At 35.3% G+C, this 25,209-nt stretch overlaps 3 protein-coding genes across 4 annotated transcripts; 2 read left to right on the top strand and 1 right to left on the bottom strand.

Annotated features, from left to right (window-relative positions):
* Positions 1-914: 914 nt before the first annotated feature.
* Positions 915-2,990, bottom strand: LOC122610129. The gene has a single exon (XM_043783124.1). The coding sequence runs from the start codon at positions 2,988-2,990 to the stop codon at positions 915-917; it is 2,076 nt and encodes a 691-aa protein (XP_043639059.1).
* A 5,652-nt stretch (positions 2,991-8,642) lies between these two features.
* On the top strand, positions 8,643-13,202 carry LOC122579343 (F-box/FBD/LRR-repeat protein At1g80470-like). Of its 2 annotated transcripts, none has more exons than XM_043751502.1 (6): positions 8,643-8,828; positions 9,484-10,505; positions 11,458-11,637; positions 11,984-12,592; positions 12,685-12,748; positions 13,002-13,202. In XM_043751502.1, the coding sequence occupies exons 2-5, from the start codon at positions 9,531-9,533 to the stop codon at positions 12,733-12,735; spliced, it is 1,815 nt and encodes a 604-aa protein (XP_043607437.1). In that variant the 5' UTR covers positions 8,643-8,828; positions 9,484-9,530; the 3' UTR covers positions 12,736-12,748; positions 13,002-13,202. The 2 variants fall into 2 exon arrangements, with proteins under 2 accessions (XP_043607437.1, XP_043607436.1); XM_043751501.1 differs by having other exon boundaries at positions 12,959-13,202.
* A 2,946-nt stretch (positions 13,203-16,148) lies between these two features.
* Positions 16,149-21,032, top strand: LOC122610128 (putative F-box/FBD/LRR-repeat protein At4g00315). The gene is made up of 4 exons (XM_043783123.1): positions 16,149-16,434; positions 16,717-17,729; positions 18,651-18,830; positions 20,400-21,032. The coding sequence occupies exons 2-4, from the start codon at positions 16,755-16,757 to the stop codon at positions 21,030-21,032; spliced, it is 1,788 nt and encodes a 595-aa protein (XP_043639058.1). The 5' UTR covers positions 16,149-16,434; positions 16,717-16,754.
* The last annotated feature ends 4,177 nt before the right edge of the window (positions 21,033-25,209 follow it).

Below are 25,209 nucleotides of genomic sequence, written 5' to 3'. Positions count from 1 at the left end.
CCACTACTTGTTCTGGGTAACTTCGTGACAAAGTCCATGGTAATCTTTTCCCACTTCCACGAGGGAAGCTCTGGCTGCGTCAGTAGTCCTCCTGGTTTCTTATGTTCTGCCTTAACCTTCAGACATGTTAGACACTTGCTCACATAGGCCGCCACATCGTTCTTCATTCCCGGCCACCAAAATAGGTCTCGCAAGTCTTGGTACATCTTATCTATCCCGGGATGAATAGAATATCTTGCTTGATGTGCTTCGTCCATTATCAGCTCCCTCAGTCCCCCACATATTGGTATCCACAATCGGTCACAAAAATACAACCCTCCATCTTCTCTTTGAGTAAATTGCTTTATCATACCTCCCAGACCTTCTTTATCAATGTTTTCTTTCTTGTTGGCTTCTACTTGTGCTCCAATCACTCTATCCTTCAGACTGTTGTGCACAGTAATGCTCATAGCTCTGACTCGTCTTGGTCTAACTCTTTCCTTCCTACTTAAGGCGTCAGCTACCATGTTTGCCACCCCGGGATGATAACGGATTTCGCAGTCATAATCGCTAAACAGCTCCAACCATCGTCTTTGGCGCATATTAAGATCTTTTTGATTAAAGATGTGTTGAAGGCTCTTATGATCTGTGTATATCACACTCTTCGTCCCATACAGGTAGTGTCTCCAAAACTTCAGCGCGAAATCAATAGCTCCTAACTCCAAATCGTGAGTCGTATAATTCTTCTCGTGGATCTTCAACTGTCGGGATGCATACGCAATAACCTTGCCTCTCTGCATCAGTACACATCCTAAGCCTTGACCCGATGCGTCACAATAAACGATAAAGTCATCAGATCCGTCTGGAAGACTTAAAATCGGCGCGTTACATAACTTCTCCTTCAGTAGTCTAAATGCTTCTTCTTGTTTCTCGCCCTAAACAAAACTCCTATCCTTGTGTGTCAACAACGTTAGGGGTTGTGCGATCCTTGAGAAGTTTTCTATGAACCGTCGATAGTATCCTGTTAATCCAAGGAACTGTCTGATCTCTGTCGGTGTCTCCGGCCTTCTCCATTTCTCCACCGCTTCTATTTTGTTGGGATCAACCTTTATCCCATCCTTGTTAACTACATGACCCAAAAACTTCACCTCTTCCAACCAAAATTCAGATTTTGAGAATTTTCCATACAACTTTTCAGTTCTTAGAAGCTCCAAGGCTTGTCTCAGATGCACTTCGTGCTCTTTCTTAGTCTTTGAGTATATAAGGATGTCGTCGATGAATACAATGATGAAATCATCTAGGTACGGCTTACATACGCGGTTCATGAGATCCATGAAAACAGCAGGCGCATTTGTCAATCCAAATGGCATTACCAAAAACTCAAAATGCCCATATCTTGTGCTGAAGGCCGTCTTTGGTATGTCCTCTTCGCGTACTCTTAACTGATGATAGCCCGAACGAAGATCGATCTTAGAGAAGTACTTGGTGCCTTGAAACTGATCGAACAAATCATCAATACGTGGCAAAGGATAACGGTTCTTAACGGTTAATTTGTTCAGCTCGCGGTAATCAACGCACATATGAAACGACCCATCCTTCTTTTTAACAAATAATATCGGTGCACCCCAAGGCGAAGAACTCGGTCGAATGAATCCCTTATCTTGTAATTCTTGCAATTGTGTTGCTAATTCTTGCAATTCGGAAGGAGCCAAATGGTACGGTGTTTTCGCTATTGGCATAGCGTCAGGTACTAGATTAATGCGAAAGTCGACTTGTCTAGGTAGGGGTAATCCCACTACATCATCGGGAAAAACATCGGGAAAGTCACATACGATAGGAATGTCAGTAATCTTGGCTACCTTATCGGTAGCACTCTTAAGGTGTCGGCCAATAGTTTCTGTTCGTTCGCCATGAATTTCTAACACATGACCGTCGCTCATATGTATCCTAAGGATTTTAGCGCGGCATACGATGGATGCATCCACACGGGACAACCAATCCATCCCAACGATAACGTCAAAACTACCCATTCCGAAAGGAATCAGATCAATATAGAACGAGTAGCCCTCTAAAGTAAGTACACACTTAGGCACTACCCTGTCTAGCCTAGCTAGTTTACCACTAGCTACCTCAATCTCGTAACAAGCATGCAAGTAACAGGTTGGCGCATTTAAGATACCCAGAAAGTTAGTGGACATAAAGCTATAGTCGGCTCCAGAATCGAATAACACAGTAGCAACATGATCGTTCAGAAGAAATGTACCAGTGACGACGTTGGGATCATTTGCAGCTTCCACAGAATTTAGGGCAAAGACTCGACCTCTGGCTTGCTGACCTTGGTTTGCTCTTGGTTGAGGTGGACCGGTAATCTGTAGCTGGTTACGGTTCACTGTTCCTGGGGCTGGCTGTCGGTTAAGTCGGGGGCATGTGTTACGGTAGTGGTCAGTTCTCCCACATTCATAACAACTTCCTCGGTTACCTTGAAGATTTCTGGCATTAGGTGGGATGGCATTCAACGGTGCAACATTCAGTGGGGCTGCTTGTACTCGTGGTGCTCTACAATCTCTAGCAAGATGACCAAACCTCTGACAGTTGAAACAAGTCTTACATGGTGATTTTGGCAAATGATGCAGATTACACTTGCCACATAGGGGGTGCGGGCCCACATAACCCTTCTGAACCATCTCAGTCGCGGCATACACTTTCCCCGTCTTGGCCCTCTTATCCTTCTTGTCACCCCTCCATTTGCTGGTCTCCCCCCAATCTTTCCTTTTCTCACTTGACTTACTTAAGACTCCACTTTGAACCAACTCGTCAGTAATAGCCTCTGATCTCAACACTGCTTCATTCATAGTAGCAAGAGTTGTCCCTACCATAGTCAGTCTAATCTGAGGAATCAAGCCCGAGATGTACTTCTGGATACCCTTGGAGTCCGGTGTCACTAGATGCGGGACAAGCCTGGACAGTTCTTCAAATCGACTAGTGTACTTGGCGTGCTCAGCTCCAGTCATCTTGAGTTCTCCGAATTCTCTTTCCAACCTACTAACTTCCACTTCCGAACAAAACTTCTTCAACATCTTCCCATGGCATAGCTACAGCAGTCGTCCTTCCTCTAGCTTGCAATTGAGTGTTCCACCAAGTCAAGGCTTTATCAGTGAGGGACCCAACTACATACTTGACCCTCTGATGTGGCGCACACTCACTCATATCAATCACATACTCCATTTTCTCCAACCACTGAATGAACTTCACAGCACCGCCCTTTCCATCATAGTCTTGTATTCCACAATGGCGAAATTCTCTATAAGTACACCCCTTCACTGTCTCATCATCATTATCAACATGAACTCGAGCAACCCTCCTTGGTCTCGGACCAACATACACACCATCTCCAACAAACTCAACCTTTGGGTCGTAATCCTCTTGTTCATGAACTACCTGCTCTGGATTAGCTCCCTCTGGTTCAACCGCCACTGGTTCTTGTACAGCTTCTGGTGCTCCTCCCTGAGGCCGGTCCTGAGGTCTACCCATGGCAGCAGTGACTTGTGCCACAATAGTTGGCATGGAAGCGGTCAACTACTCAGCAAAGATAGTAGCTATGTCGGGGATCTCAACATGACCCGCAGCACCTCCTCGACCACCACGGCCACCACGGCCCCTCCCACGGCCTCTTCCTTGATTTCCTCCTCGACCGCCTCTTGGATTACCACGGCCTCCCTGTTCTCCTTGAGCCTCATCATTCGGGTTCGCCCTCGTTCGCACCATTTTTCCTATATTAGGAAAAGACGTGTTCGGCGTTAGAATGAGGAAATAGTCGTTCGTGACGTCATTTACGCACTCTCAATACACTCGTGTTAGTTTTCTAGAATTCTATACATTTATGTATTCATTACCGCAGGCAATTCAATTATCACAATCCAATTTAAACAATATCATCAAAGTCAATCATGTAGTACAAGGTAACATCACAACTAAACATTCAATCATCGCAGCCAAAAAGGGGCAAGTCGAATCTAATCTCTACATCCAACCCACCATTCATGTATGTATACAAGGTGTACCAGCGGCTAATCCTCCACATGTTCGGTAAATCAGATGCATTGATCAAATTACAACAGCTAAAGTGTGGTCCGAATCTAACACCTACATCCGTTGCTCTAGCGGTGTATGTATACAGGGTGTACCAGCGGCTAACCCTCCGCACCCCTAGTACATCTAATGCAAGGTCGGATCACGGTACTGGTATGCTCTCTAGGTAATAGTTAGGTATGTATACAGGGTGTACCAGCGGCTAACCCTCCACCCTTCCAACACCTATTAAGCAGCCCAGGATTGCTACCACACTCTAACCATCGGGGCGCGATCAATGTTGCCAACAACTCCATAGGCCATATACCACACGCGAAAAGTTGATCAGGCTTTTCTGTGATGATATATTGCCATACTTTGTTACTAACAACTCTTCATTTCGTTGGGGACACAAGAATAATAAATAAATAAGCAACCGTCTCCAACATCTCCTCCTCAAGATCCAACCACGATTTCGACCGACACAAGGGCACCTACGAACTCCCACAAATAGCAATGCATTCCATGATTCCTAAGTGACTAAGTAGCATGGTACAAATATGCACAAGATCATACAACTCAATACATGAATCATCACATCATACGTCACATAAAGAAATCACAATAGGTTTACTTGAACAAGATGCACACATAATTCCTATTATGCATGCTACTTGAGGTTCTTAGGTTATAGTCTAGGCAAAACCACATAATTCTCTATAACCACGACTCTGATACCAATCTGTCACATCCCGACTAAGGCGGAAAACTCGGGATGCAAGATAAAGTACACGCGCACATGGATGTTACATAGGAATAACTAAATGTATGCATAGATTAAAGAGAGATAAACAAACACATAGTTCAAACAAGTAAACATAGCTTACAAACCCAAGTTTAAGATGCAATCAAATAAAGTACGAGATAAGCTCCCACGCAGGGGAAGAAGTCAGGCATTGTGCCATCAAACACATAAGTACACATGCAACACCAAAATCCTAGTCTGGTCTGCTACAGGACATCATGTTAAGCTCCTTAACCTCCTCTAATGCGATTCACATGTTCACCTGAAAGGAAATACTCAAAAGTGTCAACACAAAGGTTGGTGAGTTCGTAGATTTTGTAAACAGGTATCGAGTATGGTGTCAGGTCGAAATGTCATCAAGATCCACACAACAATATGGCTATCAACTTACTTATGATAGCAAGAATCAAGTATCTCTATGCAACCAGCACTTACGGTATACCAGGCCTAACGGTGCAAGTATCAAGTATCTCATCTGGTGCCTCCAACTCCACCATAAGTATCAAGTATCAAGCATCTCAAACTCCAACATAAGTATCAAGCATCAAGTATCAAGTATCATAGTGCACATCATACAGTACAGTCAAATAGCCATAAATGATGATAGACACAAAGGCACGAGTATCCTTTCACCCTAAAGCATATATAAGTAAAAAGGGGCTATGAAACTCACAGTGATCTGGAACGAGCACGGGTTATAAGCACAAAGAACAATCACCGAGATAGATAAGTTATATCTATCGAATTCCAAGCACACCTTGAAGAAAACCTAGATATAGATCATTGATCATAAATGAACACACGTATTAATTCATGTGATTATTTAATCATTGAAATGTTCTTGATGAACTGATGATTTGGTCCTATGAATATCTTTAAATGTTTTGACTCGAAAAGAGTTTGATTGAACTTTTAAGTACTCAAACTGGACTCAATTTGGACGTTTATGAACTCACACATATATACTTTGAAATGTAAATTAGTTGTTTCTTATCTTTATTAATAAATTTTAGCTTTAAGAACTCAATTAGGGTTTGCACACTATTCGTTGTTTTTGATCGATTAATTAACTAGCTTTGATGTTAGGAAGTAGCCTTTGGTGTGATTGAATCAAGTGATAATGATGTTATGAACTGGTTTGATGATCAATGATCAAGTATGGTGTGTTATAGAACAAGTACATGTTGTTTTGTGAATTGCACAAAGTCATTTTAGGGTTAGGGTTTCAAGATCGTCCCTCTGGGTGAGCTCAGGATCGTCCTAGGGCTTTGGGAATCCAAGATCGTCCCACTGGACAGAGGCAAGATCGTCCTAGCTGACAAATGCTCAAGATCGTCCTAGTATTCAAGCGCAAGATCGTTCCAGTTACTTCAAGTACAAGGTCGTCCTAGTAGTTCTAAGTACAAGATCGTTTCACAAGATCAAATCCAAGATCGTTTTAAGTTAAATGCATCAAGATCGTTTCAAGTGGATGGCTCAAGATCGTCTTAAGGAGACAAGCATCAAGATCGTCCTAGTGGACTTTGATCAAGATCGTTCTAATGATCCAATGGACAAAAACAAGGCATATGATCGTTTGAATTGAACAAGTGTTTGAGCTAAACCAATCCAAAGGATCAGTTACCCATTGAACGTACCATCAACATCACAACACCACACAAGATCGAACGAGCAAGAACCATGAACCAAATAAGTTGCCTAGGACGATCTTGGGGACCAAGATCGTCCCATTCCAAGACCGTCCCATTAACCTAGACAAGCTGAACAAGAACAGAACACATTTCGATGATCTAGATCGATTTTAGGACGTGTTAGAACATAGAACTAGTACATATATGCATACTAACACTAACCAATAACACTTTTAACGATTTCAAGACCATCTATAACATGAATAACGCGTGGCACATCAAGAACAAGTCTTCCTTCATTTTCAAAAAATGGGTTTTGTAGATTAAAGCATGTTACAACCCAAATTTGTTCACAAACATGTTACTAAACACATTTAGACACAAACCTATTAGCCATTAACACGGTTTTCATTCAAAAATCGGACCAAATCATCAAGAACATAAACTTGAAAAAGTACACTTTTATTTTGATCAAAAACTCATAATTTGTTGTTGTTACCTGAGATTTGATTCCATAAATATGTTTTAATTACCACAAGGATGCTAAAAGTATAAATGATTTTGGTTTAACAATCCAAAATCAAAAGATGAATTTTGTGTGTGTGAAAGGTGGTTGCACTATGTGTTTTAGTGAGAGGAAGAAGAAAGATGAAGAAGATGAGTGAATAGAGGTTTCTCTCTGAAAGGTTTCCATCTGATTCTATATATACCTTTCCCATATTAAATGAACTCAATAAATGCAATGACCATTTGCGAACTTTTTGAACTAGAACTTTTATGAACACGAACGTTTACGAACCGAGCTTTATATTTCATCGTACTTAATCATGAACTCGTTTAATAAATCAGGATTTTAGATCAAATTGACCTTCATATAAGTGCGTAATTTAAGTCTAGAGTACGTCAATAACTTAAATAAATTGAACTGTCTAGCCGTTCTAATAACGAAAGCACGTTTCAAGGAACTTATTTAGAACATTTCTAAGACGGTTGTTACAGCAAGTACCCACACGTTGCGGCGGTGAGATGGTAAGGGTGATAGGTCATAGAGTGTGATAAGTCATAGGAGGTGATATGTCATAGAGTGTCATAGCCAAATGCCTTAGCCGTACGGGCTCCGCCCTCGGATCTAAAAATTTATCGAAAGTATATCGAATGACATCTCTAATGAAAGAAAATGAAATTTTAAGAACACCCATATAAATTTTATAATTTATCGATGTACGGCTTTTGAGATAAAAGATTTTCAAAGAGTTAGAGAAATAAAATGATATATGGAGGAAAAAGAAAAAAAATGATTGATTGAGATTTGAAGAGAGAGAAAGGGTATTATAGTTATTTTGATAAATATATAATAGATGGAAGGGACATTTTGGAAAAGTACTTAAAACCAATATTGAAATTTAAGTTCAATGTTGAAAATTTAGAGAATTTTTGCTTTATAATATAGCATAGAGATAGATTTTGTTCTAAGATAAACATTATGCAACAATATATTAACTATTTTGACATTGAGTTAAAGTGTAAATTAGTGAAAAAAAACAAAAAAAGTATAAATTAATTTAGACATATGCTCATTTAATTAACTTTAAAAAATTAAGAGCTACGATTGGTCAATAACTATTAAGTTAACTGTCTTTTAGTATATATTAAGATAAGATTAAGATTAAAATAAAATTAATAATCGAATTATTTAAAAGTCTTCAACTCTCATCAAGAAAGGTTTTTTCTTAGGTTTATGAGATTTCTTATAACGTGTTTTTCTATTTGAATATGTACGGGTGGATTATTGGTGTCAATTGTTCGCTCTAAACTAACTAGATTTGATCAAAAAATAATAATAATAATAATAATAATAATAATAATAATAATAATAATAATAGGAATAATTTTCTAATTTGATTACTTTTAATATGTTCTTTCGCGTATTATACGGGTTAATAATTTAATAATTTAGTGTAATATAGATCAATTAAAAAAAAAAAAAGATAAAAGATAAACAAAAAAGGGCATAATTTAAATTAATTGGTTAAAATGTGTTTCTCTCTAGTTTCTCTCTCTAGATACTCCAGCTTTTTTTGTTCGGGGAAGCCGTTGAGATTATTTTTTAAAGGGCAAGTCCTAGATCGGAGATCCTTATAAGCAGCCTCTGGGTAAGAATATCTCATCATACCTCCTCTTACCCGGTCGGTAGCTTTGATCGGTACCGTTGTTGTTGTTGTGTTTGTATATAATGCAATTTAACATGGCGGTTAAAATTTACTTTTAGAGGGAAATGTTTGTAGCCGAATAACAAAATGTACACAAATCAAATTTAGGGTTCAAACAACCCCCATATTATTCAGGTATGCGCTTTCAACTGCTACTCTTATTAATCACTTTATTATTATTATTATTATTATTATTATTTATTTTTGTTATTGTTATTTACTTATGTATTGATTTATATTAATTCAATCACCTCTTTTGTTAAATTAGGGGTTAGGTTTTTAACCATTTCTGTATGTGTGTGTAGACTGTGTTTAGCAAAATCAAGTTGAAAATGAGTCTAATTAACATCTTTCTTTTCTGTATTTTTTTTTTGTTTCAAGTAACTATAAATTTTCAAAATGTGGTATCTTTTGTAACAATTGTGACATGTTGGTCGGCTCAGCCGGTAAAGACATACAATATGGCTTTTTAGGAAACAAAAATTATGAAAATATCTATTTAGACAAAATGAAAAGTCCTGGGTTCGATATTCATGTAATTTGATAGTAGAAGTAGAATAGTATGTCATTTTAGAAAAAAAAAAAAAAGACTAAATGAAAATGATATTGTTATTTTCGATTTTTGGCTTGTTTGTCTCTTTTTAACCATCGATATTAAAAAATATTAAGAAGCCACGCCGGATGTAAAACGCTCGCATGTTATTACATTTTGAGTTGCAGGCCATTCTTTGATAAAGTAAGTATTATCCGAGCAATTGATATGTTTTTTTTAATACATTATGAGTTGCAGGCCATTCTTTGATATGGTAGGTCTATTGTAGTTTATGAAGCTGAAAAATGGACTTTGATCACGAGAATGTTAGACTAGTTGTGAATGAAGATAGGTTGAGCAGTTTGCCTGATGAACTTATTCATTACATCCTCTCTTGTATTGATGACACCAAGTTTGTTATTCAAACATGTTTGTTGCTATCTCCAAGATGGAAACTTGTCTGGAAGTCGGTGCCTTGTCTCAACTTTTATAGTCGTCGTTTTCCTACTGTACATAAATTTTCCAAGTTTGTGACAAATGTTCTTTCTCGTCGCAACAATCACGTGGAAGTGTCTACCGTAAAGCTAAGTTACAGTGGAGCAGCCAGTCAAGCCTTTGTGAAAAAGATTGCAAATTATGCGTGTTCTCACAATGTCCAGGAATTAGTCGTCCTGAGCAGGCCCAAAAACCACTATGATTACCCTCCTTGCCTCTTTACCTCCACCTCTCTTAAGCATTTCACTTTTAGCAGCATGTTACTTAGAGCTGACCTTACACCTAAACTTCCTAAGACACCTTGGAACTTTCCCGCCTTAACGACTTTGAACCTCAGTGACATCACATTGTGTGAGGATAACCGTGAGTACTTTGAACTTTTCTCCAGGTGTGTGAATTTGAAGGACCTTGCTTTGAATACCGTCATTATCGAAGCTAAGGTATTTGACATCATTACCCCTCGACTTTCCAGTCTTGTGCTTAACAACTTCAGGCGTCAAACTGTTATCAATGTGATTGCACCTCAACTTGAAAATCTCTCTATAATTGATTGCACAATCAATCACTTGGATACAGCACCCAGACTATCATCTTTTGTCTACAAAGGTTACGGTCCTCCAAAGTGGTTTAAAGGTTCTTTCTCTTCTCTAAACAAGGTGAGTGTCTGTTTGTCTTTCCATCGTTCAAACAAGATGTATGATGAGGAAGAAGCCCGTGAGACTATTAGCATGCTTCAAGAGCTCAAGAGTGCCAAATTCCTTACGCTTAATTTTGACATTGTTGAGGTATGTTGTTAACTTATCTGTCAGTTATGAAATGTTTTGGAGAAATTTGGGACTTAAGACATGCCATTGGTCTTCAGAAAACAATATCATACTTCTGTCAAAACACAAGGAAAAAACTTGTAGTGGTGAATATCTGGAATCTATGACATCAAAGATAATGAATTATACCTAGCGTAACTAATCACATATGCACCATTTATCACATGTGCACAATTATGCTTTAGTATGTGGTAAGGTGGGGGGAGAAGCTGGGGACAGGTGTTCATTAGGATAATGCTTTGGGGTATTTGATGAAGTCTAGTAATTTTGAGGTGCTATTGTTTATTTCCCTGGGAGAGATAACCTCAAAGTTAAGTTGTTTAACACGCCGAAGATCTTCGTTAAACTTTCATTGTCTATTAGTTATTACTTGACACCCCATCATTAGCATAAAAGGTTATACATGATGGTGGTTATCAATACTTCTATACTTCCTAATAAAGCAAATGACCGCGTTTTTTCTTTAAACTTTCAGCCTTTGAAAAATCATGTTAGTAGGTTGGCTGGTTTGGGTCATAATGGGTCGACAATATACATAATTAACTTAATTAAAAAAATTGTTCGGGTTGGCGGGTCGACCTAAGAACCCAACCTGCCCTGATTTGAAAAATCATGTTAGTAGGTTGGCTGGTTGAAAATCTCTGACGATTTTAAGTCGGGTTTCAAGTTGGGCTGAGTATTGACAGTGTTGGCTATTGTCCATAAACTACTTAATCATGCATTTACAACATTTTTAAAGAGGGTAATGTACATATTCCCATACATATACGAAAAATATTTAGTAAAGTTATTAATAATTTCGTTGTTTTTTACCGTGTCACCGACCAGGTATTAAACTAGTTAATGAAGGGATATACAGGTTGTGTATTTATATGCATGTTTGATGTAAGTTTTTCTTGTGATTCTCGTACAGTGCCTTTCCGCATATCCAGATTTGCTGTCACACGTTCCTTCACCTTTTAGCAACTTGATTTGCTTAAATATAGACCCTAAGATGAGGTCAGACGCATACAAAGTAAACGTGTCTACTGAAGCTAGAAACTTCTTGCTTGAGAATTCTCCAAGTGCCACATTCATCATGGATATACCCGAGGTATTTTCATCAAGATGATGTGTATTTTATATACTTTCCATGCATTCCCGTTATTGATTCACTGGGTCATAATTTATAACCTGCTTAATAATCTTAAGTAGGTTCATCTGAAGCAGTTCTAATAAATTTGATTGTCCTGGTTTTTTATGGCAATTTGGAACTTCCGTTTGGCTTTTCACAACTTATGATGCCAATCTGACCTAACAACTCATGAACAATAGCAAGAATCGTCTAGAATTTTTATTGTGTGGTACTGTGAAAGAATATATTGATATAATAATAATCACGAAGGATATGAAATTGATGGCGTGTTTCTACTTTCAAACCATTTCCCCTCATTTTTCAGGAACCCCCTACCAAAGCAATGATTGCGAAACAGGCTAGGGAGGCGAAAAGAGCTAAATTGATTGCTGAAGTCAAGAATTATCTGAAAGAATTGCAAGCAGAACTAGAACAGCAAAATATGCTGCCTGCTGAGAGAGAAGTGGCAGAAGAAAAGGCCAAACTAGGTGTTGAGAAACTGATGTCAGAAATACAAGAAATATTGGTCAGGAAAAAGTTGATGCGAAGTGAGCCTGGGAAAGCAATGGAATCTGTTGAGATTTATGTGTTAGCAGCTAGAACGATGGCACAAATTGTAGACTGTATGCAAGAGATACTTGGTCTGATTGAGCAAGCTTATAAGAATGCTCACGTCATCAGTTCAAAAAGAGAGCGAGTCAGATCATTGTTGGAAGCTATGCCTAAGCGACATAAGGCAGAAATGGAAGCACGCTATTCTCACCAGCTTGAAGAAACAGATCGTTTTACCTCAAAATATCGTTACATGTTTACCTATTTACAGAAAACCCTTGATGCTTTTAAAGAAGTCAAGTCTGATTACAACTCAACATTTCCAAACATTTCTAGTACCAACCTTCCCCTGGCATCCCAGCTATCCTCTTCTTCAGCAATTGTAAGTTTCTGATTTGATATTTGAATTTGCATATTCATAGCTGTATTTCAGATTTTCAGAATTTAATGCTCGTCCCTTTTTTGGGTGCTTAGTCTATGCCCTCGCCCCTCGGCCCCTCAAGTATCCAACCCACACTGCGTTGAAGCTCCCACCCAGGTAACCACTCGTTGGTCTTCATCTAGTTTCGTTTTACACATTTTTGTGTTGGAAATATATTTAGCTTAAATGCAATGCCCTTCAACCTTTAGTATATGATACTTTTATGGTGTTTTTGAATTTTAGCCTAACTGGTTTCTGTCAACTTATTTCTGTCAATTCCATGCATTTTTATGCTAAATAATTCTTATTTCTCGTATTCCTCTGTAGTCCTTGTCAGAACCAAATCCTAAACAGTCAGCATAAATTTCAGGGATGCTAAAGTTTTTGCCTACCTGATGATGTGGGCCCTCATCGAGTTCACAAATTCTTCATTGAAAGATCGGGATGATCGATTGTCAGAATTTGCTTCTTTTTTTTATTTATTTTTTATTTTGAACGGTTTCGAATTTGCTTTTATTCAACTTCTTGTGAATCCTACTTCTTTTTGCCATTTACTTAGAGCTTTATGTTACTCTGACTTTTTTTTTTTAATGATAATAAAGTAATTATATTTAAAGGTGATCAAACTAGTAAGATACTAGAGATCACAAACCAAATGTCATGATACAAACGAAAATTACAACTAATAGGAAAAGTCACTACAACTCAGGGCTTTAACGGCAAAGATCGCAAAAAAGCCCATGCCGTTAATGGAAAACCAAGACATGAGAAAAAACACCATCAACTGTTACCCTGACTCTACTTTTGAATTTTGATGGTCACAAGAGCACAAATATGTAAACCATTTTACTCCATAGCCATCTTAATGGAATTGCAAGTATCTTGATAATCTGTATTCATCTTATTTGGTTTATGTTGAAAATTCTCGCTACTTGCTTTCAGGCCCCTCCACTCCAAGTAAATATGTTATGATCTGTTTGGACTTAACTAAACTAGGTAACGTATCCACGTTGCTTGACATGTTAATAAAGAATGAACTTAAGAGACTTCATTCGTAGATGCGAAATTGTAGGTATTGTTTGACAATAGTTACAAAATATATCATGGTTACGCTACCTACATAACCAAAGTTATAACTTATAAGTTTATATATATACGAGAGATATTTCAAGGAAGCCTTATTTAAACTTTGTGAACTGTCGCAGGTTCTTCTCCATTAATTCTTCCAATCACATATCAACTCAAATGAGTTAAGTGTTGTTCATTGTATCTATAAAACTATCATTTTAGATGATTACCGTAACTGTCATTTTTGCAATCATATTTGACTGGCAAATTAAGTAAAGTTTTAAAAAAAAAAAAACAATAAACATAGAGTGTTTGACATAAGCCTTGACTAGAACAGATCAACTTGTACATACCAACCGCCCAATTTAACCCATTAGCCAACCCATTTACCAAACTTCGACTCTAGCAGAAATGGAACTCTTTTACTTTTTAGTATTTTCATTTTTGTAATATAAATATTCCTGTACTCCCAGCTCTATACTATTACTTGTTTTGCTAGCCACTTACTAAGTTACTAGTGTTTTTGAGGTAAATGAAATTGGAATGCTAAGAAAAAAATTATTAATATACAAAACTGTATATTTAAAACCATTACATCAACTAAAAAAAACATATATGAAACAAACATAAATATAAAATACACGAGACAAAATACCCGCGCGTTATGGCGGTGAGATGGCGGGGCGATCGGTTATGAGTGTGATAACCAAATGCCTTAGTCGCCCGGGTTCCGCCTCAGATTTAAAAATTCGTCTAAAGTATATATCAAATGACATCTCTTATGAAAGAGCATAAAATTTTAAGAACGTCCGTATAATTTTTATATTTTATCGATGTACGGTTTTTGAGATAAAAGATTTTAAATGAATTAGAGAAATAAAATGATTTATGGGGGAGGGAAAAAAAATAAGTGGTTGAGATTTGAATAGAGAGAAAAAAATGCGTGCTTGAGATTTCTTCTAAGAGTATTATGAATAAGTGATAGAACTATTTTGGGGTTTTCACTTAGTTAAAGTTGAAAAAAATGGAGGGAACAAATGTTTTATAATGTATTAGAGATATGAATAATATGTTGTGAAATAATTATAATACGGAGTAACATATATTATTGGAATAAGATATTGTAAAAGAATAAAAGAATGAAAAATGACTTTTCCATTGATGATATAAATATTGAATCATTACATTATTAAGTTACTAGTGACATAAACAATTGGATAGAAATATGTGATACTAGCACGGTACCCACGCTATGCGGTGATGGTCGTGACGGCGACGGTATGATGGTTGGACGACTGTTGGTGGCGGAGTGGCGGTGAGTTGTGTATATAATTGATGTAAAAGGTTAATGGACATATTTTAAATGATAAAGGACTGACAGTGTAATTTAATCATTAATGTTAAGAGGATAGTGTATATGAAAGTATTTTAAGGGGTGTTAAGTGAAAATATAAAAAAGCTATTCTTTTTATAATATAGTATAGATATACATATAGCTTAACCTATGTTTTTTGAGGCTTAATAATTACATTGTTAGTTGATTAATTTTAATTTAATATAGAGTGAAGACTCGTACGTTGCATGGCTTGGTAAGTGGCCGGGATTAACGTCTATTTTCGAGTGTTGTGGTATGGTTGTAGGAGAGCTGGTTATTAGGCTAATTAGCGTTTTTGTATTTTCGGACAATGGTTCAGGATAAAGGTTGGCAATGTTTATTTGCTTTAGTGGGCTTCTCTTCTCTAAATGTTGGGCTGACTTATGTTGCCAAAGCCCATGGAATCCAGGCAAGTTAATTTTTGTTGTTTTGGTGGGCTAAGTCAATGGATGTAGAAACATTATACGCATAATTGGGTATAAATCAATTTTTACATGGAAAAGGTCGAGTAGCTAATGCCTAATGGTATGTTTATTTGACGAAGGGATTTCACTATTTAGCATCAATAAATGTTAATAGAGTAAGTTAAATGGTTTTTTTTTTTAATTCAAGGAAATATAAATAAGATGATCCAAAATGGTGTCTTTAAATGAGAGACACTTGGAGAGATGGTTTGTGTATAATAAAAATCTAATAATGCAACACTGAAGGGTGAAGGGACATGCACGTATGTATAAGGATTCGAGCAGATCGTATTTAATTGATGAGAGGAATGAATAAATGCTTGAGTGAAGGAGGCAGTTAGCTTTTACTCCTGACATTTTTTAAATTCTGCCCAACAAGAAGTTTCCTTATGCATATAATGTACTTAGTTACACTTTAGAGTAAGATATATGAAAAATCAAATTCAGATTTGTATTTTCTTTTTAACAGGATGCATTGCACTTTGATTTGGCCAGGGACAGTATTACATGTAACTTATTCTACATGTTTTGCATGTATTTTATAAGTCTATGTAAGGTTTGTAAAGATTTGGGCATTAGTGCATCAGTCCACCGAAGTTGTTCGTATCAGTGCTCCTTTATTGAAATATTTGAGGATGTATCTACAAATTAATCATGTGCCCTGGACTCATATCTTTTTACTTTTATCACAACCTTTACAAGCACTAATTATATAATATTTTTAAACAGGCTTGAAACTCAGAAATCTGGAAGCACCAGCTAGGAATTACAAAACGACGTATCCATTACTGCATAAAGCCATTAACTCGCACTAACATTCGAGCGGCAAAGAACCACCTAGTCTATTCTAGTATTCTATAGAGTTTTATATTAATATAAACCCCTATCCCTTTCAGGTATGCGCTTTCAACTGCTACTCTTGTTAATCACTTCATCATTTATTTAATAATTATTATCATTGTTGTTGTTATTTATTTAATTACCTTTTAAATCAACTCTTATAATTATAATGGATCTTGCGTTGCTTACTTTCTATAAAGAAGTAGTTCTTATGTGTTTGTGGACTGCGTTTAGCGTAATCAAATTGGTAATGAGGTTAATAATCTAAAATAACATTTTTATTTTCTGTAACTTTTTATTTAACCAATTTACCTTTTTTTTTCATTTTTTAATTGTAGTTTATGAAGCTGAAAGACGAAAAAGGTGTATAGAGAAAATGGACTTTGATCACGAGAATGTTAGACTGGTTGTGAGTGAAGATAGATTGAGCAGTTTGCCTGATGAACTTATTCATAAAATCCTCTCTTGTATTGATGACACCAAGTTTGTTGTTCAAACATGTTTGCTGCTGTCTCCAAGATGGAAGCTTCTCTGGAAGTCATTGCCTTGTCTCAGCTTTGTTAGTCGTCGTTTCCCTACTATACGTAAATTCTCCAAGTTTGTGACAAATGCTCTTTCTCGTCGCAACAATCACGTGGAAGTGTCTTCGGTAAAGCTAGATTATGATGGAGCAGCCAGTCAAGCTTTTGTGAAAAAGATTGCAAATTATGCTTTTTCTCACAATGTCCAAGAATTAATTGTCATTAGCTGGCCCAAAAACTACTATGAATACCCTCCTTGCCTCTTTAGCTCTACATCTCTAAAGCATTTCACTTTTAGCAGCAAACTACTTAGATCTGACTTTACACCTAAAATACCTAAGACACCTTGGAACTTTCCCGCCTTAACTACTTTGAATCTCAGTGAAATCACATTGTGTGAGGATGAGCGTGAATACCTTGATCTTTTCTCCAAGTGTGTGAACTTGAAGAACCTTTCTTTGAATACTGTCATTGTCGAGGCTAAGGTATTTGACATCATTACCCCTCGACTTTCCAGTCTTGTGCTTATGGACGTCAGGCGTTCACCTGTTATCAATGTGATTGCACCTCAACTAGAAAATCTCACTATAAGTGGTTGCTCAATCAATCACTTGGATGCGGCACCCGGACTTTCATCTTTTGCTTACACAGGTTACGGTCCTCCTAAGTGGTTTAAAGGTCGTTTCCGTTCTGTAAACAAGGTGAGTGTCTGTTTGTCCTTCCATCGTTCAAACAAGTTGTATGATGAGGGAGATGCTCGTGAGACTATTAGCATGCTTCAAGAACTCCAAAGTGCCAAATTTCTTATGCTTAACTTTGACATTGTTGAGGTATGTTGATATCTTATCTATCTTTTATGACATGTTTTTGAGAAATTCGGGAATTAAAACAAAACACACCATTGGTCTTCAGAAAATCAATATCGTACTTCTCTGTCAAAGAACAAAGAAAAAAACTTTTAATGGAAAATATCTGGAATTTATGACGTCAAAAGGAATTATTCTTAGCATAACTAATCACATGTGCACCATTTATCAAATGTACACAGTTATCCTCTAATCTGTGGTAAGGTTGTGGGAGAAGCTGGGCACAAGTGTTCATTAGGATAATGCTTTTGGGTATTTGATGAAGTCTAGTAATTTTGAATATTTGTTCAACATGTAGAAGATCTTTAAATTTGTTTCTTGTCTATTAGTTATTACTTAACACCCCATCTTTGGCATATAAGATTATATATGATGGTTGTTATATATCAGAAAAGTAGTTGACTGATATGCCACAAAACTATATGTAGATGCCAGAGTAAATTTAGTGAGGGGTCAACACATAATTCTATCTATACTATTATATAAAGCATCAATACCTCCCTCATTTTGTCAAATTACAACTTTGAAATACATAAATTATCCCTTTTTTTTATTCACTAATTTAAACTCCTTACCTAATATACCTATAATACCCTTAATGAAATAATTTACAACATAAACCCCTTAACCCCTAGAATAACTACACTACCATCTTTAACATCAATTACTTTAACATTCATCATCATTGCCGCTCCCACCACCGACCCCACCACCCGCACCATCATCGCTTCCGACACCACAGCCGCCGCCGCCGCCACACCGTCGTCGTTACCACTATTGTCGCCGCATTGTTATATTAAGAATTTTTTTTATTAGAGAAGGGTTATACAGCTTACGTATTTATACGCATGTATGATGTATGTTTTTCGTGTGACTCCTGTGCAGTGCCTTTCCGCATATCCACATTTGCTGTCACATCTTCCTTCACCTTTTAGCAACTTGATTTGCTTAAATATAGACTCCAAGATGAGGTCGGATGCATACAAAGTAAACGTGTCTACCGAAGCTAGAAACTTCTTGCTTGAGAACTCTCCAAGTGCCACTTTCATCATGGATATACCCGAGGTATTTTCATCAAGATGATATGTATCTTATATACTTTCTATGCAATCCCGTTATTGATTTAGCGGGTCATAATGAATCACCTGCTTAATGATCTTAAGGTTCATCTGAGGTAGTTCTAATAATATTAGGCTAATAGGTTCTAAAGGTACCATACTCGTCGACTTTTACTATGTAAGGTATCATCCCTAAAAACCTCCTAATACAATTACCAACGGTGTAATTAATTCTTAATTAGGGGATTACGAATACCATTTAAAATTTAAAGCGGTTTTGTCCACCAAAAGACCTAGCTGTTTGATTATTTAGATCGATATATATGTGAAACAATTAATTTTCACGATCCAGGAAATGAATAGTAAATATTGATTGAAGCTATAATATAATGAAGAATAAAATAATTCAATATCAAATGCTTTGAATAATTAACCTGTTTGATTACGAACCCAGAACATACAAACACTTCGAATTAGAACACCGAAGTTCAATTACCAACGGTGTAATTAATTCTTAATTAGGGGATTACGAATACCACTTAAAATTTTAAGCGGTTTTGTCCACCAAAATACCTAGCTTTTGATTATTTAGCTCGATATATATGTGAAACAATTAATTTTCACGATCCAGGAAATGAATAGTAAATATTGATTGAAGCTATAATATAATGAAGAATAAAATAATTCAATATCAAATGCTTTGAATTATTAACCTGTTTGATTACGAACCCAGAACATACAAACACTTCGAATTAGAACACTTCAAATGCAGATTACGGCTTCAATACTTCGAATTAGAAGACGGACGTTTCACCAAAATACTCAGAATCATACCGTGAACAAACCCTCAGCAACAGAAATAGAATAAAAAGGTCGCCGGAAAAAATGGTGATTCTCCGGAAACTTCAAATGCAGATTACGGCTTCATTACTTCGAATTAGAACACGAACGTTTCACCAAAATACTCATAATCACACCGTAAACAAACCCTCAGCAACAGAATTCGAATAGAATGGTTGCCCGAAATAATGGTGATTCGTCGGAAAATTCGCCGGAAAACTTCAAATGCAGATTACGGCTTCAATACTTCGAATTAGAACACGAACATTTCACCAAAATACTCATAATCACACCGTGAACAAACTTTCAGCAACAGAAATTGAATAAAAAGGTCGCCGGAAAAAACTGTGCGTAAACACACACAAAACAGCTTTTGGAAAACCGGATAGTGGTTTGGATGCCCGAAATAAATCGCGTTTACACACAGTGGGCTTACATTAGTCGGTTTTTAGGAATGATACTTTACATAGCAAAAGTCGACGAGTATGATACCTTTAGAGCCTATTAGCCCAATAATATTTGATTGTCTTGGTTTTTTATGGCAATTTGAAACTTCTGTTTGGCTCTTAGATGATGCCAATCTGACCTCACAACTTATGTGAACAATAGCAAGAATCGTCAGAAATTTTATTCTGTGGCACTGTAAAAGAATATAATATCGATTTAATAATAATCGCGAAGGATATGAAATTGATGCCATGTTTCTACTATGAAACCCTGTTCCCCTCATTATCAGGAACCACCTACAAAAGCAATGATTGCAAAACAGGCTAGGGAGACGAAAAGGGCCAAATTGATTGCTGACATTGATAATTGTATGAAAGAATTGCAAACGGAACTAGAACAGCAGAATATGCTGCCTGCTGAGAGAGAAGTGGCAAAAGAAAAGGCCAAACTAGGTGTTGAGAAACTGATGGCAGAACTTCAAGAAATATTGGTCAGGAAAAGGCTGATGGAGAATGAGCCTGGGAAAGAAATGGAATCTGTTGAGATTTATAAGTTAGCGGCTAGAATGATGGCACAAATTATAGCTTGTTTGGAAGAGATAACTCGTTTGATTGAGCAAGATTATGACAACGCTCACGTCATCAGCTCAAAAAAAGTGCGGGTCAGATCATTGTTGGAAGCTATGCCTAAGCGACAAAAAGCAGAAATAGAAGCACGCTACTCTCACCAGCTCGAAGAAACAGAATCAATGTGTAATCGTCTTACCTCAAAGTATCGTGACATGTGTTCCTATTTACAGAAAACCATGGATGTTTTTAAAGAAGTTGCGTCTGATTACAACTCAACATTTCACATCATTTCTAGTAGGGCACTTCCCCTGGTATCACAGTTGTCCTCTTCTTCAACAAGTGTAAGTTTCTGATTGAATACTTGACCTTGCTTACTACAGTTGTATTTCAGAATCTAACACTCGTATCTTTTTTGGGTGCTTAGCCTATGTCCTCCACCCCTCAAGTATCCAACCTACACCACACTGAAGCTCCCACCCAGGTAAACACTCTTTGGTCTTCATCGCGTTTTACACATTTGTGTTGGAAATATATTTAACTTTAATACAATGCCCTTTAGCTTTTAATGTATTATGATTTTATGGTGTCATCAAATTAGTTGCTTGTGTGATTGAACCGTTTGTGGTTAACCTAACTGCTTTCTGTCAACTCATTTGTGTCAATTTCATGCATTTTTTGCAAAATTATTCTTTTTTGTCGTATTCCTCTATAGTCATTGTCAGAACCAAATTTTAAACAACTATCATAAATTTCAGGGATGTTAAAGTTTGTGCCGACCTGAAGATGTGGGCCCTCGTCGAGTTCATAAACTCTTCATTGAAAGGTTGGAGTGATCGATTGTCTAATTTTGCGTTTATTCGACTTCTCGTGAAGCCTACTTCTTTTTGCGGGTTATTTTAGAGCTTAATGTTACTATGTGACTTTTGAATTTTGATGGTTACATGAGCACTAATACAGTATGTAAACCATTTTTACTTCATAACCATCTTGATGGAATTGCTTAATAATCCGTATTCACTTCATTTGTTTTATGTTGAAATCCTCTATACTTGCTTTCAGATCCCTCCCCTCCAAACTTACATGCAAATTTAGTTCCAGATTTAAAGAGGAAAAAAAAAAAGAAACAAGGTACTTTAGAAAGATCTGAGTTTTTATAAAACATAATCCATATTCCATAATAAACTACTTAGTTAGAATTGAAAAGACAAAACCAAAAAGGCAAAAAAAATAGTAATAATAATGAACACCTCCTTTCAATTTTCAAATCCAATCTACTTGATAAACGTGTAAAAAATTGAGAGATGTTCCAAAGGAAGCCCCATTTAAACTTTTTGACCTTTCAAAAAAAAAAAAAAAAAACTAATTGTAAGATTGGTGCATGTGGTTTGTACATTTTAGCAAAAGGGATCTCTTTTCGAGAATCATTACAATAGGGGTCCCTATTTTAAAAATATTTTGCAAATTTGGTCCAATTTTGATGGATCCGTTAAAGGTGGCCGTCAATTGTGCACGTGTGCCACACGTGTGGGGGTATTTATATACTTTCTACCCCACAGGGACCCCATTGTTAAAATAAAAAAACCACAGGGACTAATCTTACAACTTTTTTAAAAATCCATTATTAATTAAGTACCTTATAACTTTTCCATTAAAAAAAAATAAATCTTATTAAATAATCAACTTAAATATAATTTTTAACACTTTTTAACTTTTTATGATTATTTGTTGTTAAAAAATTAAAAACATACTACCACTAAAAACTAAAAGGTACTGTTTAGTGAAGGATTTTAAAATTAGAAGTTTATAAAACTTTTTAAAAAGTTAAAAGGTATTATTTAGTGATGGATTTATAAAAATTGTAAGTTTATAAAACTTTTTAAAAAGTTAAAAGGTATTATTTAGTGATGGATTTTTAAATATTGTAATTTTATAAAACTGTTTCTACAACTATTAATATAATTAATAATTAACTTAATTCAAAAGATTGTAACATACAATTATCTGCTCGTTAGGTCCTTAATAATAAATCTATGTATACTTTTAAATTTTTGAAAACTGATTTATATATAATTTTTGTTATTATATAAGCTTAAATAAATAAAAGATTGCATGTTCGGATTGATATTTATTATAAAAAAAAAACCGGTTCGAATAATATAATTGTCATATATGGTATTTTAATTATCTATTCTCATGTCAAACACATAGGAAGTTAACAACATTTTTTGAAATAAAATATATTACTAAATAAATGCAAATAAAAAACTTATAAATTCTAACTTACAAACATAAGAAAAATCAACTAGTGATTTAATATTTTTCTTAAAAAACAAAATCTTTGATATATTCTTAGAAAGTAGATATACGTTATTATGTGAATTAGAGTTTAATCATAAATTGAAATATTTATAAGTTTTAGAGTTTTAGTGGTACTATGGTTTTAGTTTTTTAACAATAAAAAATATGAAAGGTTAAAAAGTGTTAAAAGTTATAATTAATTATTTAATAAGATTTGTTCTTTTATGGACAAGTTAAAAGGTATATTTAGTGATGGATTTTTAAAAAAGTTGCAAGATTGATACCTATGGTTTTTTCATTTTAGCAATGGGGGTCCCTGTGGGGTGGAAAGTACATAAATACCCCCAAACGTGCACACTTGACGGCCATCTTTAATGGATCCGTCAAAATTGGACCAATTTTGCAAAAATTTCTCAAAATAAGGACCCCCATTGCAACGATTTTGAAAAGGGACCCCCCATGCTAAAATCTACAAACCACAGGGACCAATCTTACAATTAATTAAAAAAAATTAAACTTTTTGAACTGTTACAGGTTTCTCGACATTGATGCTTCAATCACCTGGTTTCTTCTTTTCCTTATTAAGAGTTTAAGACACTTTAACGGGAAACATTTCAAATGAGTCGAGAATTGTTTGTTGTATCTATAAATGCATAAAACTTTTCAAAACATCTTATTGAAAAGTTAGATTATTACTGAAAGTATCATTTTTGCAACCATATTTAACTGGCTAATTTGGTATATTTATTTATTTATTTATCTATTTTAAATGGCAAATCAAAGCCTAGCAAAAGAAGGATACGAACTTGGGCTGTTTTAGCTTTTTATTTATTTATTTATTTATTTTGAACGAACAGATCAAAGCCTGAACTTGAGTTGTTATAGCTTTTTATTTATTTATTTATTTATTTTAAATGACAAATCAAAGCCTATGAAAGAAGGATTTGAACTTGGGCTGTTCCAGCTTTTGAAAGGTGCGCACTTACATTACGCCACCAGACTAAATCAGATTTGTTATAGATTGGATTGAGTGTTTGACAACAGAATTGACGGGGATGGATTAACTTTTACACACCAACCTTCTATTTTAACCCATTAGCCAACCCACTCAAAGAATTATATCTTTTCGAATGTATTTAGTCCTTATCAATCTACCTATATATATATATATATATATAACAATGTCCTAAATTTTTTTATAAACAAACAAGAACCGTTAGATAAACTCAAACTTTTAGTTACAACCATTAGATCAAAATAATTGTATTATTACCAAATTTATTATTAAATAAACATAAAATTAATCCTTCTACTTCATATATTTATATAAAATATAACTTTATGTATTAGATATTAGTTAAATAATATTAATATATAATAATAATATGCGTATGTTAATATTTTTTCCATACCATCTGTGATAAGTTATGTTTCCATAAATACTAGCATAATATTTTATTAATCTAATGTGATCAAATAATTAATACTAGATTTATGTATGAATCTTCTTCAAAAAAAAAAAATTCTTTTACTGATTTATTGATAAAATCACTTTATGACTTATGAATATACCAAAAAAAATATTAATTTATTGATAAAATTAATTTATAACCTGGTAAGTATTTTTACTACTCATTACCGTCGGTTTTTTCTGATACTTCCGGTATTGTAAAATCGATTTTTTCATGTTTATTATGTTTTTGTTTTCTTAAACATTTTTATGACACTTTAACTTTTTTTTTTTTTTTTTTGTGTAGTTAGCTAAAATAAATGATGATTGTGATTGAGTGATAAAATTTAAAATAAGTACAATATTTTTTTTAAAACAAAACATTTAGATCATCATGTTATTGATAATACCACCCGATCATATTTAAACATCAAGTCACTAATTTAAAGAGAAATTCTTCTAAAATGTTAGTTAATCTAAATCAAACCGACTCAAAATAATTAGTTGAAATAATGTCTTAAACAATACGAGCAATAAAGTAGACAATAACTCTCGGTCCAGATGGTGAAATGGTTGAGATGAGATCATGGAAAGTGGATATGATCGGATGAGTTAGTAACCCGTCAATAATAAAAATTGCAAAAAATAAACAACTATTGTATAAACGAAGAAGTTTAAGGAGTAAATCTGTCAATGGTGTCAACCATTTCCTTTTATTAACTTTCTAACCAATTCAGAATTATGTTATAACAAAAACCCATCCACAAATTTCAAGAAAAAAG

This window comes from Erigeron canadensis, chromosome 8, assembly GCF_010389155.1.
Source record: "Erigeron canadensis isolate Cc75 chromosome 8, C_canadensis_v1, whole genome shotgun sequence".
Taxonomy (NCBI): domain Eukaryota; kingdom Viridiplantae; phylum Streptophyta; class Magnoliopsida; order Asterales; family Asteraceae; genus Erigeron; species Erigeron canadensis.
The sequence above is the reverse complement of the archived record's forward strand: the minus strand, read 5'-3'. Positions and strand labels throughout refer to the sequence as shown.

What these genes read in the sequence shown, in the direction of transcription:
- LOC122579343 (XM_043751502.1), top strand. Translation starts at nt 9,531, where the DNA reads ATGGACTTTGATCACGAGAATGTTAGACTAGTTGTGAATGAAGATAGG. An exon ending in TCATCATGGATATACCCGAG is followed by an intron (nt 11,638 to 11,983) that starts GTATTTTCATCA and finishes CTCATTTTTCAG; the next exon opens with GAACCCCCTACCAAAGCAAT. An exon ending in TATCCTCTTCTTCAGCAATT is followed by an intron (nt 12,593 to 12,684) that starts GTAAGTTTCTGA and finishes TTGGGTGCTTAG; the next exon opens with TCTATGCCCTCGCCCCTCGG.
- LOC122610128 (XM_043783123.1), top strand. Translation starts at nt 16,755, where the DNA reads ATGGACTTTGATCACGAGAATGTTAGACTGGTTGTGAGTGAAGATAGA. An exon ending in TTAACTTTGACATTGTTGAG is followed by an intron (nt 17,730 to 18,650) that starts GTATGTTGATAT and finishes ACTCCTGTGCAG; the next exon opens with TGCCTTTCCGCATATCCACA. An exon ending in TCATCATGGATATACCCGAG is followed by an intron (nt 18,831 to 20,399) that starts GTATTTTCATCA and finishes CCTCATTATCAG; the next exon opens with GAACCACCTACAAAAGCAAT.
- LOC122610129 (XM_043783124.1), bottom strand. Translation starts at nt 2,990, where the DNA reads ATGACTGGAGCTGAGCACGCCAAGTACACTAGTCGATTTGAAGAACTG.